The sequence below is a fragment of the Lipotes vexillifer genome, unplaced genomic scaffold (genome assembly GCF_000442215.2).
Source record: "Lipotes vexillifer unplaced genomic scaffold, Lipotes_vexillifer_v1.1 scaffold1399, whole genome shotgun sequence".
In the NCBI taxonomy this organism is placed as follows: domain Eukaryota; kingdom Metazoa; phylum Chordata; class Mammalia; order Artiodactyla; family Lipotidae; genus Lipotes; species Lipotes vexillifer.
The window spans coordinates 575318-589858 of record NW_006782449.1 but is presented as its reverse complement, the minus strand read 5'-3'; the positions used below and the strand labels follow the sequence as shown (position 1 = coordinate 589858).

At 36.1% G+C, this 14541-nt stretch overlaps 1 protein-coding gene across 2 annotated transcripts in view; it reads right to left on the bottom strand.

Moving 5' to 3' along the window:
- Positions 1–14541, bottom strand: part of WDR7 (WD repeat domain 7) — a 353302-nt gene that overhangs the window by 236718 nt on the left and 102043 nt on the right. For both annotated transcript variants that reach the window (XM_007455287.1, XM_007455286.1), the window contains 2 exons: positions 12659–12777; positions 10820–10943 (listed from right to left, as the gene is read on the bottom strand). In XM_007455287.1, coding sequence (XP_007455349.1) covers positions 10820–10943; positions 12659–12777 — 243 coding nt within the window. The remainder of the gene's footprint in view (positions 1–10819; positions 10944–12658; positions 12778–14541) is intronic.

Sequence of the window (14541 nt, the reverse complement as noted above, 5' to 3'; positions counted from 1 at the left end):
GATAAACTCATTCTTAACAATAAAAATACAAAATAAGACAACACTGACATTTCACTTCTCATCTATCAGAGTCACAACATTCCAAAAGCATGACAGTATACTCTTTTGGAAATGATGTAGAGAAACAGGCCTTCAAATACATCATCACTGAGAACGCAAAATGGTACAGCCTCTATGGCAAAGAACTTGGCAATATCTAACAAAAGATTAGACACACATTTATCCTTGGACTCAGCAATCTCACCTCTTGGAATGTAGCCAAGATACACTATCAAAAAATGAAAAGACATATGCACAAGTCTATTTACTGCAGCCCTGTCCATAATATCAAAAATCTGGAAACAACCCAAATGCCCATCAACAGGAAAATTGTTGAATAAAACATGGTCCACCCACAAAATGGAACACCACACAACCAATTAAAAAAATGAGGAGCACACAAAACAGGGAGCATTTCAGACAATACGTTTAAAGCCCACACTCTGCTAGCACTCTACTAGGTACAAGCTATTCTGAAGCTCTATTAAGAACACAGTCATCTGCTGGAGAAGCAGAATATATTTCACAGGTAGCCATACAGAATGGTAAGGGTTATATAGAAACTAAAAGCCGTTCTGTATGATAACAAAACTTAGGAATTCTGTTTATCAAGGTAAAGTTTGTAACTCTGCCCTGTAACATTGTGTGTGTTAGTGGTGGTGGCGGGGGCATGGAGGAGGGGAACCACTGGCTAGAGCAAGAGGCTTTTGGGGAACAGACAGTCAACTAGTTTTCGATGACGAGTGTCAGAATACAAATGAACAGCATGAGGGTTTCAATGCACAAGAAATGATTTTTCAAACACACACACACAGATTTAAACTGCCTAAAGAAATTATTTAATTTTTTAAAATGTTTTAGAGTCTGGAACTCTGATTAAGATTTCACATAGAAGTTTACTATCAAAAAGGTTTAAAAAAACACAGATTTGTTCATTCTTCTCCTTTCACAAAAACAGAAACTGTGAAATACATAAGGAAGTGTAGAGGCTTAGGGATCTCTCTGGGGTCACAGCTAATGTGTGGTGTAGCAGAAAGAGCTGCCAGACCTTCCAACACCCCTCTTTCCATTGGACTTCCCAACTAATAATCAGCTTCGGTAAATTTGTTGCTTATTCATCATTAGAAAAATCCTTCGAAAAAACAGTATTTTTCTACCTAATTAATGTCAACTACAAAGTGAATGATTATAGATTCTTGGTTGAGGAGGGAGTAATGTTTAGAAGAACCACCTTTTGAAACTCATCTCTCCTGCCTCTCACTCTACACCTGTTGAGAATCACTATGCTTGAACATCTTCTCCATAGAAGTGGACACAGAAGTGATGAAATGGAATGGGAAAGGCCTCCGGTCCCAAGTGCCCATCCAACTTCTATATGGGAGAGCTTGGGATGGTCTCAGGATCCTGATCATACCATAAAATAGATTATACCCAAGATTATGTGGTCACTTTCCACCTTATGTAAGTATTTTATGAAAAGCACCATGACACTTCAGATTAAGACTATAAATGCCCAGTCCTCTACCCATCACCCAGGTTCAGAGATTCACTCCTAGTTTAGTTGCTCTGACTCTGATATTATTTATTTTGAAGACTCACCTTTGCTTTAGGAGAAAGAAAACAAGCAAGCAAAAATCAAAACAAAATGAAACAAAACAAAACCTGAGTAAGACCTGCTAGCCACCCCTCAGCAGAAAGTAAAGAAAAAGCCTTCTTTACTTCATGCCTGAGACAGAAAAAAATCTCAGAAAGAAGCTAGATTTATGTCTTTGTATCCACAAGGTATGCCAGAACTTATTTAATAATGTCTAATTACCAGAGGGATGTAGGTTAATTATATTTCTTAAAAATCAGTGGGAATATTCAAATATTAAGACCCATCCTTCCTCTTCTATTTCCATTCCCCAAAGCTAAGTGTTCTTTAGTCCAGGTACATATTTCAAATGTAAGCCTGTCTCATCATCTTTTCCTGGTAAAATATAAAGTCCTTTCATAAGGATTACAAAAAAGAACTGTGATTAGAACACTGACATTAACTGTAGAGACAATTTTTAAAAACAAAAAGCAATCAAATAGGTGGTTGTGGTTGTTTTCATCTCTAAATCAAGCACCAAGAATCTTTTCAAGTGATGGGTAAGTTTTATAGAACAAACACAGAAAATATGTACAGAAAAATTACAACAATACTAAGTACTGTTACAGATGACTGGATTGGCATTTAACAGGCTGAAAGAACCCAGATCAATCTCAATCTTGCTGGGGTCAATTCGGGTGCTCAAACCAATAAAACAATTTTTTTTCTTTGTGTACTAGAGGTGCTAAAATACTAACCAAGTCTGCAAATGTCATGCACATGCACAATATTAAAACACATTCAAAATACTTGTTTGTATCAAAACTTGCTTAATAAAAATAGATAGTAGACATAATAAATCTTTGGGACAATATTACTAAGAAGAAATAAAATATAAAATATCATTCTTGGGCTTCCCTGGTGGCACAGTGGTTGAGAGTCCGCCTGCCGATGCAGGGGACACGGGTTCATGCCCCCGTCCGGGAGGATCCCACGTGCCGCGGAGCGGCTGGGCCCATGAGCCATGGCCGCTGAGCCTGTGCGTCCGGAGCCTGTGCTCCGCAATGGGAGAGGCCACAACAGTGAGAGGCCCGCGTACCGCCAAAAAAAAAAAAAAAATCATTCTTCCCCCAAAAAGCAGGGAACAAGAAGGAGAATGAATTAGGCAAAAATATTTTAGCATAATTTTATAATTTAAAACCCAGAATTTATAAACAACACTAGAACAAAATCTACCATTTGCTATTACAATATAAATATTACAGGCAAAATAGGTTCACATAATTTTTTCTTATAATAACTTTAAAGTATTGTTTTCCTTCCAAACGGTAAGATCTATTCGGTCACATGCAGATCACAGCAAGGCTTTGAACTAAAATATTAAAACAATGCAGTTATACATAATATCCAGTCAATATAAGGCGATAATAAAATTAGAAATGTAGTGCAAAACTATAAACGTTTCACATCCCATCAAAGTTGGATTTGTTCGTGCATATTCAGTATCTGAAGATTTAATACATCACAAGACCATCAATTCAGCTTCTTGCTCTGTAAAAGCAAGTTCAACAGGACTCTAAGTATCTGTACTGAAATAATCTGTATGAGAATAAAGAAAATTTATACTCAAAAGCTTACTAGACACTTGTTCTATTACAAAGACATGTGCCAGTATTCGTGCGCAGTGTTTTGTAAAGTACTTTGTTTCCGTTATCATTATACATTTTTGTTCTTCAGCAAATCAGCAAGAGACTAACGGCACAAATCAATATCATACTCTTCATAGCAACTAATATTAAGTCATTTATTATAGCAAAGGCCACTAGAACCTCCGCTAAAGGTATACCAGGCATTTCAATTTGAACACGATTTTTGTAAAACAATGTGTCACCAGTTGAATGAGTTTTTCTTTTATAAGTCGTCTGCATAGGCTTAAGTACCTTCAACTTTTTAAAGCAAGTATTAAGTGTACAAACACCTCAAAGAAAGCCAGCCATGCCTCCTAGGGGCCTTGCCATGGACTACAGCTCTAGCAGTTAATTTCTGCATTGAAGGGAGGGAGAGTGGGAGGTCTGTCAAAGAGGAGAAGGCGGGGACATGAGAAAATAACTGAAATTATTTCAAATCCTTTCCACTCCAGAAGCTTTTCCACAGGAGCCAGTTGATAACCAGGGTTCTGTGAATGGAATGGGGAGGAAGGAAGCAGGCAAGGAGCCTCACACTCGATGGAATCTCAACTCCTCACTGTTCACCAAGGAACGAGTTATTGAATTTCCTCACGCTCCACTCCTTGCTTTGTTCCACAAGGTGGAAAACTGTCGCCAGGCTCCTACTGATAACCGGAAACCAGACTGCTGGCTATATCATTATAGCCTCTTATACAGAGGACTTCACGCTTAATCCCGCGGAGTTCCTAACCCACAGCCTCACTGGGTGACAAGAGTTTTCTGTTTATTACTTAGCAGTAAGGTCTAAATAACCAATCAATCCAACAATGCTTTCATTTTCAATTTAGCACTTTACTACTCTAAGTTCCAAAACTTGTTCAAAGGATAATAGGAAAATTACAAAAATATTAAATATCACCTCAAAGAATTCCAGTCACATGAAACAAAAGGATTTTCCTTTAGATAGCTGTGACCGATTAAGAAGAAATTTCACTTATTCTCTTAGGTTAGTAGCCAAATATAGATAAGTAGAACAGTTTAAGCTGTTAAACACATGATCAGTCTAAAGTACTTAAAAGTAAGCTCAACAGCTCTGGCACTCCAGAAGAAGAAAGAGGAACAAATCCCTTAGGTCTCAATGAAACTACTGCAAACAGATACATTACAACTACAGTGCGCTGTGCATAATACAGTTTGTCTTAAGACAAACCCTTTCTGCCTCATGATACAGGAGTTCCCACAGGACATGAAATACTTTCCAGGTACATCATTTAGGCATAATTTAATACTTTCCCTTTCTAATCACAATGCACAATCATTTCCAACTGGTTCTGTGAAAGCCATAAGACAACTGTTATAAAGATTTCTAAGGAAATCTCATGCTTTAATTTCCCAAAACAGGCATTAGTTATAAAAGGGGTCTTTTTAGAAATATCAGTTCTTCGTGAACAACCAAATGATTTCCACCTTTCTTTCCCCAATTTTATTAGAATATTTTTCTCCAAAAGATATAGACACGCAGAATGCCAGAGAAGACCTGAGAAAGCAGTCAAGTACGCAGAAGGTGAGGTGCCAACAGGGGCTCCATAAAGTGCGTACACTAAAGCTTGGGGGTTTCTTTTCATCAGAGAGACCTTATTCTCAGCCAATTTACTCTTATTTTAAATTTAACTGAAATAAGTTTGTCAACTAGGCTTTCCTGCACGCCTCAGAACACTGGAAACGGTAAATCAGAAATCAGGACAGGAGCTACTCAGGGTGAGACAAAACAGCCTGACAGCAATAAAAATTGGTACCAATTACTAGACAATCAAAAGAGGAGAAAGCAAAATTATTTTTAAAAACAGAATATGAAATGCAAGAGGCATAGCAATCTGGGTACTTTTATGTTCAGGTAAGTCTACTCTCTTTAATAATCAAATGGTGGTAATTTTACAGCCTGGGCCAAAACAACAATGCCGGCTACTGAGAAGATGTTCAATAAGCCAGAGACATTTTGAAATATTTCAACACAAAGGGTTAATTTTTTTTTTTAGAATCTGCACCTAGTGATTTTTAAACCCTCGGTTATCTAGAAAGTCATTCCTAACAAGACTGTTAGAGAATTCCAAACAACCGAGGCATACAGAAAAAAGAAGGAAGGATTGCTGCGTAGCTTAAGGCCTTTCGGGAGGAGGGGAGGGGTGGAGAGATTCACTTAAATCAAACCCCCTCACTATCCTTTTCCCCATCCTCTCCCCACCAGCAAACCCTGAAAATACCTGCCTACCAAAGAACGCACTAATATTTAAATTATTTTTCTAGCTACAAAATAGTTTTCCACTACCTCTGTAATATATAGTTCCAGCTTACCTTCTTGTATGTGTTGGTCCATCCACATTTGTGCTCAGAATGACCACTACTTTATAACCATCAGAAAAGTGACTTCAATTCCAGGTTAAAATAGGTACTACAGTGTAGCTTGTTGAAAGTCAAACCCAAAACATTTACTAGGAGTGTCTTTCACTGAACAAAGAAATCCTATTCTGTTTCTAAGGGGGATAAAAAGACTAGCCTAACCCTGGTAACCTTAACACAAAAGGAAGCTAAAAAGGCAGGGACTCGATAAGAACAAAGGATTGTTCTTTCTGATGACATCAATACATATTAAACACGATGTGTTACACATCCTTTTATCAATATCTGAGATGATAAATTTACAAATTACTACTACACCAGCCATAACTGCATAAAATTACAATAGCACCCTCTTTGGAAAAGATTTTGATTTATAGAATGGTAGTAACTTTTATGTGTTTAATGTTTCTGAAATTAAAGGAGATGAGCCACTGTGAGCAAGCAGAACACAACGTACAAGAAATAATTACGCTTGTGACCTTATGCCCTGTAAGGTCACCCTGAAACACAGGCCAAAGGAAATCAGGAAGCATCAGCATTTACCTCCAAGTAGTCACTGCTCGGAATGAAGGGCAAGTGTGGGTGTATTTCATAAACTAGCAGGTGCTTGACCTCATTAAAAAAAAAAAAAAAAGTCAATTATCAAAACACTACATGTAGAATGTCACAAATAAGAAAACTATAAAATTGGGTTCTGTAAAATATCTTCCCTTCAAAATAAATCTGAGACAACTCATAACATTTTACCTTCACCTGCACCATAATAACCCAGTTTCACAAAATAACAGTAATCCGTCCTTAGTAAGAACAATCAGTAAAATTTTTTAAAAGTGTTCTGGAACATGAAAGTGGTTACGAATACATGCTGAAGAGGGATAACTCAGAAAATATTTACAATATTTATTTAAGTCACTATCACAAGAATGTATGCAATATTTATAATTCCAGTCCTGTAACCAGAATAAGAATCACAGTGCACTCATCTCCAAATTTTCAATCAGAAATTAGGCATCAAAAGTTTATATCCTGGGGCTACCCTGGTGGTGCAGTGGTTAAGAGTCTGCCTGCTAATGCAGGGGACACGGGTTCGAGCCCTGGTCTGGGAGGATCCCACATGCCGCGGAGCAACTAGGCCCGTGAGCCACAACCACTGAGCCTGCGTGTCTGGAGCCTGTGCTCCGCAACAAGAGAGGCCACGATAGTGAGAGGCCTGCGCATAGCGATGAAGAGTGGCCCCCGCTTGCCACAACTAGAGAAAGCCCTCGCACAGAAACGAAGACCCAACACAGCCAAAATCAATCAATCAATCAAAAAAAAAAAAAAAGTTTACATCCTGGGACTTCCCTGGTGGCGCAGTGGTTAAGAATCTGCCTTCCAATGCAGGGGACATGGGTTCGATCCCTGGTCAGGGAACTAGATCCCACACACATGCCGCAACTAAGAGTTCACATGCTGCAACTAAGAGTTCATGTGCCACAACTAAGGCGTCCGCGAGCCACAATTACGGAGCACACATGCTGCAACTAAAGGAGCCGGTGAGCTACAACTGAGGAGCCCGCCTGCTGCAACTAAGACCTGGTGCAACCAAAGTAAACAAATTGAAGAGAAAAAAGTGTACATCCTGTCTGCATTTGTAAGGGATAAAATGTTCCCTAACAGGTTCAAGGACAGAGCTTCATTATCGGAAGCAAAATTCTCATATCACTCAATTAGGACTTGGCTTTTATAAAAATTTGTGAAGTGGATTTTCAGTTAAGGCAGAGTATTGCTCCTTTTTCCTCCCCAGCGATTGTTGGTTTACTGCCAGAATCCCTGGGCAATACAAATTAGAGTGAATTCTGAGGTGGTGACAATAAGGAGAACAAAACTATAGAAACCAATACAGGAAAGAGAAGTGGACTGCCAACCAGCATTCGCTACATGTATCATGTACTGTGCTGTATGCTTTACAAAAAGCTTCTCCTCCAATGCTCTCAACAGTCCGAAGGAAAGCAACTGGTTTCGGACCCACTGCTTTCCTTAGGCTCTCAGACAAACCTACAAAAGGCTGTTACTGCATCATATACCTAAATAAAATTCCAGAAGATCCCAGTCAGTAACGCCCCGTTGATCTGAATTGTCATCTTAGTCCCAGCTCAATCACCTACTGAGTGTGAAGTCAGAGCAAGTTCCTACCCACTTTAGTTACTACCCCCAGACTCCAGGTCTCTAAGAGGAAGGGCTATCACAGTCCATCAGCCCAGGATGACCTTCCGCTCTTCAGGTAAAAGCAGTTTCTGAGTTTCAGACAAACATCTAACAAAGGGACTCTTAGACCAAGCTCGGTCATAACTTAGGAGCTCTCCATATTGCTTAGGCAATTAATGCATATCTTTTAATGCTCGGATGATTAAATTATAAGAAAATATCTGATGTACGGTGTATTTACCAGATGCATTGCTTAATATTTTACCTACTTCAGTGATTAAAAGGATTTCTATGCTAGAAAGAGGCGTTCAGTCTCTAAAGAACGCTTTACGCTGCCGCTTGCCACAGCAATCACTTCCTCAAACATAAATGGCCGTGGTAGAGTGATTTCACTACAAGCAGGTTGATGGCAGGCGTGGGCTGTCCACCAGCTGGCTCCATAAGCTTTTGATCCCTTTGGACAGCAAATCTGTCCAACAGCCCTATGTGGTCATTCCTCATTTTTTGTATGCTTTCTTTTCCTTTCACACATTCAGAATCCCTACTCCTTTAGCTTGACATCCTTTTATTAAAATAGAAAGCTCTCAGTAAAGCAAACTAAGACTAATTTTACACTCAGTCAATGTAAAAGTTCCAGAATAGACTAACATATTATAGCAGGAGTTGTTAGTCTGAGGTGTTTTACTTACATGCAGAATGCATATTTGTTTATTCTTTCACTAAAAATACAATTTTACAGTAAGTGATAAGATTAAAGTTTTAAGTTAGCCAGCCTTCCGTTAATTTATAAAGTACTCCTAGATACTGTTGCTAAATACCAAAGACCTTTAATTTACGTAAACGGAAAGGTTTAAATTTGACATAAGAACAATCTAGTTTGTGCTTATTTAAACAGTGATGAAAAAACCATTCTCTTCTTTCCAGGAAAAATAAAATAAAATGGCATCCACCACCATTGCTAATGGCACCTCTCTTCCCAAACTGTCAAAAATACAACACTGTACTAACCTCTAATGTTTTCCTTAGACCTTTATATGCAATCTGTAATTTAGGCTTAGAATTGTCTTTTATTCTTCCCCTATCTACATTTTGGTCTGGTCCCACATCCCCCCTTCTGTAACAGCCTCCCATCTACTTATTCTTCTTTAATCAATCTCCCACTCTACACTAGTCCATTCTAAATAAAGCTGTCTTGAAAAATGTTTCTCCATATTTCCTAATTTCCATAGTGTTCTCCTCTTAAAAGAATCTCTAGCAATTTGCTATTTAGTTTCACCTTCAGTCTACTTTACAGTACTATACTCACAGTTTGTCCTTAAATTTGAGCATCTTATATTCAATACGGTTTACGACGAGCTGATGAGCTAATTCTATTTTCTCGAATACTACGAAGTTAATAGCCACAAGTTACTGAACAAAGAGCACCATGCCAGACTATTCAAATACTCAAAAGGAGAGCTTTTTTCATCCCAATTTTTTTATATTCTACAAAATTTTAAACCTATACATACTTAAATAAGAACTTTAAGCCGAATACCTTACATAGAGTCCATATGTCTAAAGACCCTGGGATTTTTAACTTAATTTCCTTTTATTAAAATAGAAAAGTTCCCAGTAATCAAATAAAAACCAATACTCTCTCAGTAAACAGTCTGTTACCTATTTAGGCTAAAGAATTTGTAACTAGAGTTGTTAATGTGTGATGTTTTGGTTATATGTGAAATATATATTTGCATTTTTATAGATTATAAATGTGTTTATTTAACAAATATATAGAGCTTACGACTGCTTAGGTACTGTTCCATGTGCTTAACAAAGATTCACTCACTACATACTCAAAATAATCCTATAAAGTCCTACTATATCATCTTCATTTCATCTGTGACAAAACTTGAGGCTGAAAAAGGGTTAAGTGTCCAAGGTCACATACTAAATTAAACAACCACTATAGTCACCACTGGCAAACATCTGGTAGACTTATACCAGTTATAAGAGTTATAACCCTTTTTGAATCTTATTTTCATTTTCTATCTTATACAATCATGTATTGTTTGTCTTGACATGTATAATGAGTATCTCATAAATGAGAATAACTGGTATTGACAAAAGGTCACTTAAAATGAATGCACCTATACCCAGGACAAATTTCCACAGTAAAAAAGTTTTTTTAAAGATTCACTGAGACTTTATCCTTTTAAAAAAGTGAAACTGATTTATCTTATACACAGTATAACAGGCTAAACTTTTAATTCTGAATTCTCCTTTAGGAGAATAAAGAACAAATTAAATGATGAGTTGGGAATGAAGCATACTTTTCCTAAAAGGAAAAAACTTATCACAGCGCACTGTAACTTTTCTTCAATGCACTTTAGACCTAGCAGCATAACTGCAAAGGTTTTACTTTACAAAAGCTATTCCAGAATTTCAACAATTTTTCCCATGATCTTTCCCAGTCCACTGAAATTATACTCTTTTGAAAGATTCTTCAGTCAAAATCCTTGCTATTTTTTTCTTTTTCAATAGTACACTGGTCTAAACCTACCAGATGATTCTTAAGGATTCACAATTCCAACTTCCACTTGGAATGATCTGCCTTGTATTTGTACTTACATATCAGATCTATATCTAAAAAGTTGGTACCCACAATCATAATAATGAAATAGGCAGAGACAGATGCTAGTGTTAACAGGGTAGAATTTTCGATTCAGGGTTAACTTTATAAGGGGTCAGTGAATTTGTGAATATTTAGATATTTATTTTACATAACTTTTTACAAAACCAAACTCCAAACCGTAAGGATTCAGAAAATGAATGAGCATAATTTGAGGATCCCCTGTTTTCACCTTAAGGTCAATGATTCACTTTTGGTAATAGGCAGTAGCAAGCATAACTGCAAGTTTTGGTACTTTCCTACACATGCATGAAAAGCTTTGTAGAAAAGCATGAGAGCTCTTACGTGACATGACGTGGTCCATGTACTGAGGTAAGTAAGGAGCCCAGGTATCAATGGCCTCCTTCCGTCCCGCCTGCTCAATTCTTCTCAGTTCTGCTAGAAGCAGGGCCTGTGCAGCTTCTCTGACCTAAGACCACAAAACCAAATGCAAAAAACGGAAGCAGACCAGTGAGTGAGGTGTTTAAAGACGAGCAAGTTCATAATGAAAGAAAGCTAGAAAATATACAGACCACATTTATTTACATGAGAAATACTACTAACCAAACAATGAAGTAAGAACTAAAGTTGAATAAACTGGATGCAAGCAAATCAAAGATTTTCAGTTAATGATCTCACTTAAAAATACTTTAACACTAATAGAATAATGTTTGAACGTTTAATCAGTTTGGGGTTTAAAACTTCATTTTCCAAGGCTTGCACAAAAATATTCTTGTACTTTAATTTGGCATTTTAAATATTTTTAATTTCCATATAAATATTATTGTTAAAAAAATCACTGTTAGAATTATTAAATGTTTCCTCTTTCAGCCTGAAGAAATTTAACCTTGTCTAGTGGTTTTCTTTCTATTATAATGCTAAATAGATATTGCTTACACAAACATATATGTATTAATCCACACAATTCACGTATACCTAAGACTGGCTTGAACAATTTGTTTTCAACAAACAAGCAAATATATTCCTATGGCATTAATTAATGGCACTAATTCTATAAAAGGAAACTATTTTTCAAAATTATATTATCTCAATTTTTCTTTCAACATGGCACACACTTTTATGTTGCAGTTTTAGTTCAGTTTAGTTTTATTTTGGCCAAAGCGCCACACCCATTGGTTCAAAGAAGCTAGACAACTGTCAAGGTATGTACCAATCAATTTATTGAGTATTTATAATTGAAAAGATAACTCGGTAGCACCTGATAAGAATTCAAATAAAAATTGTTTTTAACTATAACTAACGTTTGAAGTGAATTCAAACATTATTCAAATGCAAGACCCTGAACATTTCAGTATGCTGCAATTCCACTTGGAGTTGAGGGAAGGGAGACCAGGAAAGGGACAGGATGCTATTTAAATTTGGTAAATTAAAACTTTTGAATGACATAAACTGCTATAGCTATACGGGTCAAATGCTATAATAAGCAAAATCTCCATAAAACATTTCCAAATCCCTGGTGATATTATATTCCAAGCAATATCTAATACCACACAAGTCCATTAACACAAAATAATAGCTACCATTTACTGAGCTCCTACCATGTGTCAGGCTCTGTACTTACTGTGCTACTTGCATTATCTTATTTGATCCTGACAGCAATCCTGTGAGGAATATATTATTATCCCCACTTTACAAATGAGCTTCAAATAGGTTAAGTACATTGCCTAGGGTCACAAAGTTAATAACTGGCAGAACTGATTTTTAAACCCAGGTCTCTTCTAATTCCAAACACCTTCCCCTTCTATTATAACACAGGACCTTCCAATGGACTATGGTTATTCACTTAGAATTTGATTGATGTGATTATACCTGAATGTGTAATCTGGGGGGGGAGGTGGGCTGTATGTATGTGTGTATGTATGTGTATGATCTGTACAGAAATCAATACTTAAGAAACTGTTCCATAAGTATATAAAACTTTTGATCAAATACTAGATTAAAAAGAAAAGTAAACAAATATGCAAGTTGAAACATTACTGTTTAGAATCATTGGATCCATATTTTCTATCACATAATAAATAGGTGATAAGAAGTTAGATAAAAATAACATTTCTGTTTCAAATTTACACTTGTCCAGTGCCTTTTTAATGTTTTTGTTTTCTATCCACATCACCTCGATATTACCTCCAAGCATCGATCTTGCCATCTCCGAGCCAGCATCTCTAGAAGCGGGGGCCTAAATTTGTCTAATCCCAGCAGGTCTGGCAGCATAACACAATGCATAGCAGCCAACTGACTCCATCCTGTTAAAATGTAATATATTATAAATGCTTTGGTATTCCCCCTAATTCAAATATTTTTCTGCATGTAAGTATACCAAACCTAAACCAAAAAAGGGAGATCTGCTCAATTATGTTATGATTTCAATTTATTATTAGATATTTTGTACAATGATATAGCAAATGTATTTCATTTCTAAATGTATTTCCTCTCGAATTTCAGCTCTAAGAACTCTAAAAGTTTTAAAACAAATAAAACTAAATTTCCACATTAAGTATATACGAATTCCACAAGAAAAACACATTTCTAAACATTCCCTCTAAAATAAGACATATATTCAGGTTGAGAAAAGCACAGAAATAAACACATACCAGAGCTCTAGATTTGAACCTACTGACAGTTAAAAGGGCACTCACACAGATATCCAAAGATAAATTCATGTCACTTAAGGCCTGGCCATCTGGCATTACCTTCGTATCAGTCAACAGAGATGTTTTCTATTCTCTGTCAGAGGGCCTTTAATTAACGTACTTATTGATCCCTTTTCTTACAAAATGAATCAGAAGTTTAGTCACAATCATAACTTAAGTAAACTAACACCAAGTTTGAGAGGAAAAAATGAATTCCTACATTCCCCAAAATAAAAACTTAATCTAAAGTTTATAAAATTTTAAGTATCATTAACTCTAATCTATGGGAATAAAAGTTGTTTTTTCCAAAATTCTATTCCACAATATGGAAACTGATATTTATATAAAGATAACAATGTAAACCACTGCAATACTTAAAAGTACTAGTATCCAGACATTCTCAAGTAATCATTTCCACCCTATTTTAAAAGTGTTCAGATTACAAGGTGTGTTATCTGTGACCACAAAATTTTAGCAAATCACTGTTCTGAAATAATCTAAGCTGTAGTATTCTAAAACAAAAACAACAAAAACCCTACCATAAAACTCAAAATGATTATTGGGATTGTTAAAGAGGGTATGAGTGAGAGAGAGAGAGCGAGAGAGACAAGCCACCTATGCAAAGATTTACCCTTTCAGTAAGGAAATTCTCAACAACTAAGAATATATAATTACATTAATTAAGGTGATGAGCACACACATTTTAGATTATAATTTATTTTCAACAGAGGAATCTATATACATACATATACATACATACATATACAAATATATATAAACAAATTACTACCTAGTAACTTCTTAAATGTTTTAATGTCTCATAAAAGTATGAAGTGTATTAATGAGCTAAATTTTAATATGAAGATGATTCTCACCATGGTCCAAAGTCAACAGCTTGTTTTTGAATCAACGAATTACTACCTTTCACAATAGCTTAACAAATATGACCCTGATTATTTTTGCTAAACTCCAATCTTAACATACAAACCTTAGTACAGGTCTATGACAGGGAAACCAAACAAAAAATGTGTTATACTTTTACGGTACCATGTTTTCTTTCCGAAGGAATGATACTTAGAACACGGGCTCTGTGTTTTATAGATATTGCATCATTTTTTCTGTTTGAATAGACTGGTATTATTGCTTTTAGTGAAGAGTTAGAATCATTCTGGGTTACATATGAGATTTTGTAAATTTACTCATTTTTATATTATATAAATTGGTGAAGATTGAGCCCACAATGAAGAGACTGGATATAACTCACAGCTCACAAGTTCCGTTAAGCTTCGAGTCAGTATAAATAATCCTAGATAGCTCTCGGGGAATAAAGGTTTGTAGATTCCATTAACGTTTTCAGAGCTCCAAAAATACTTTCCC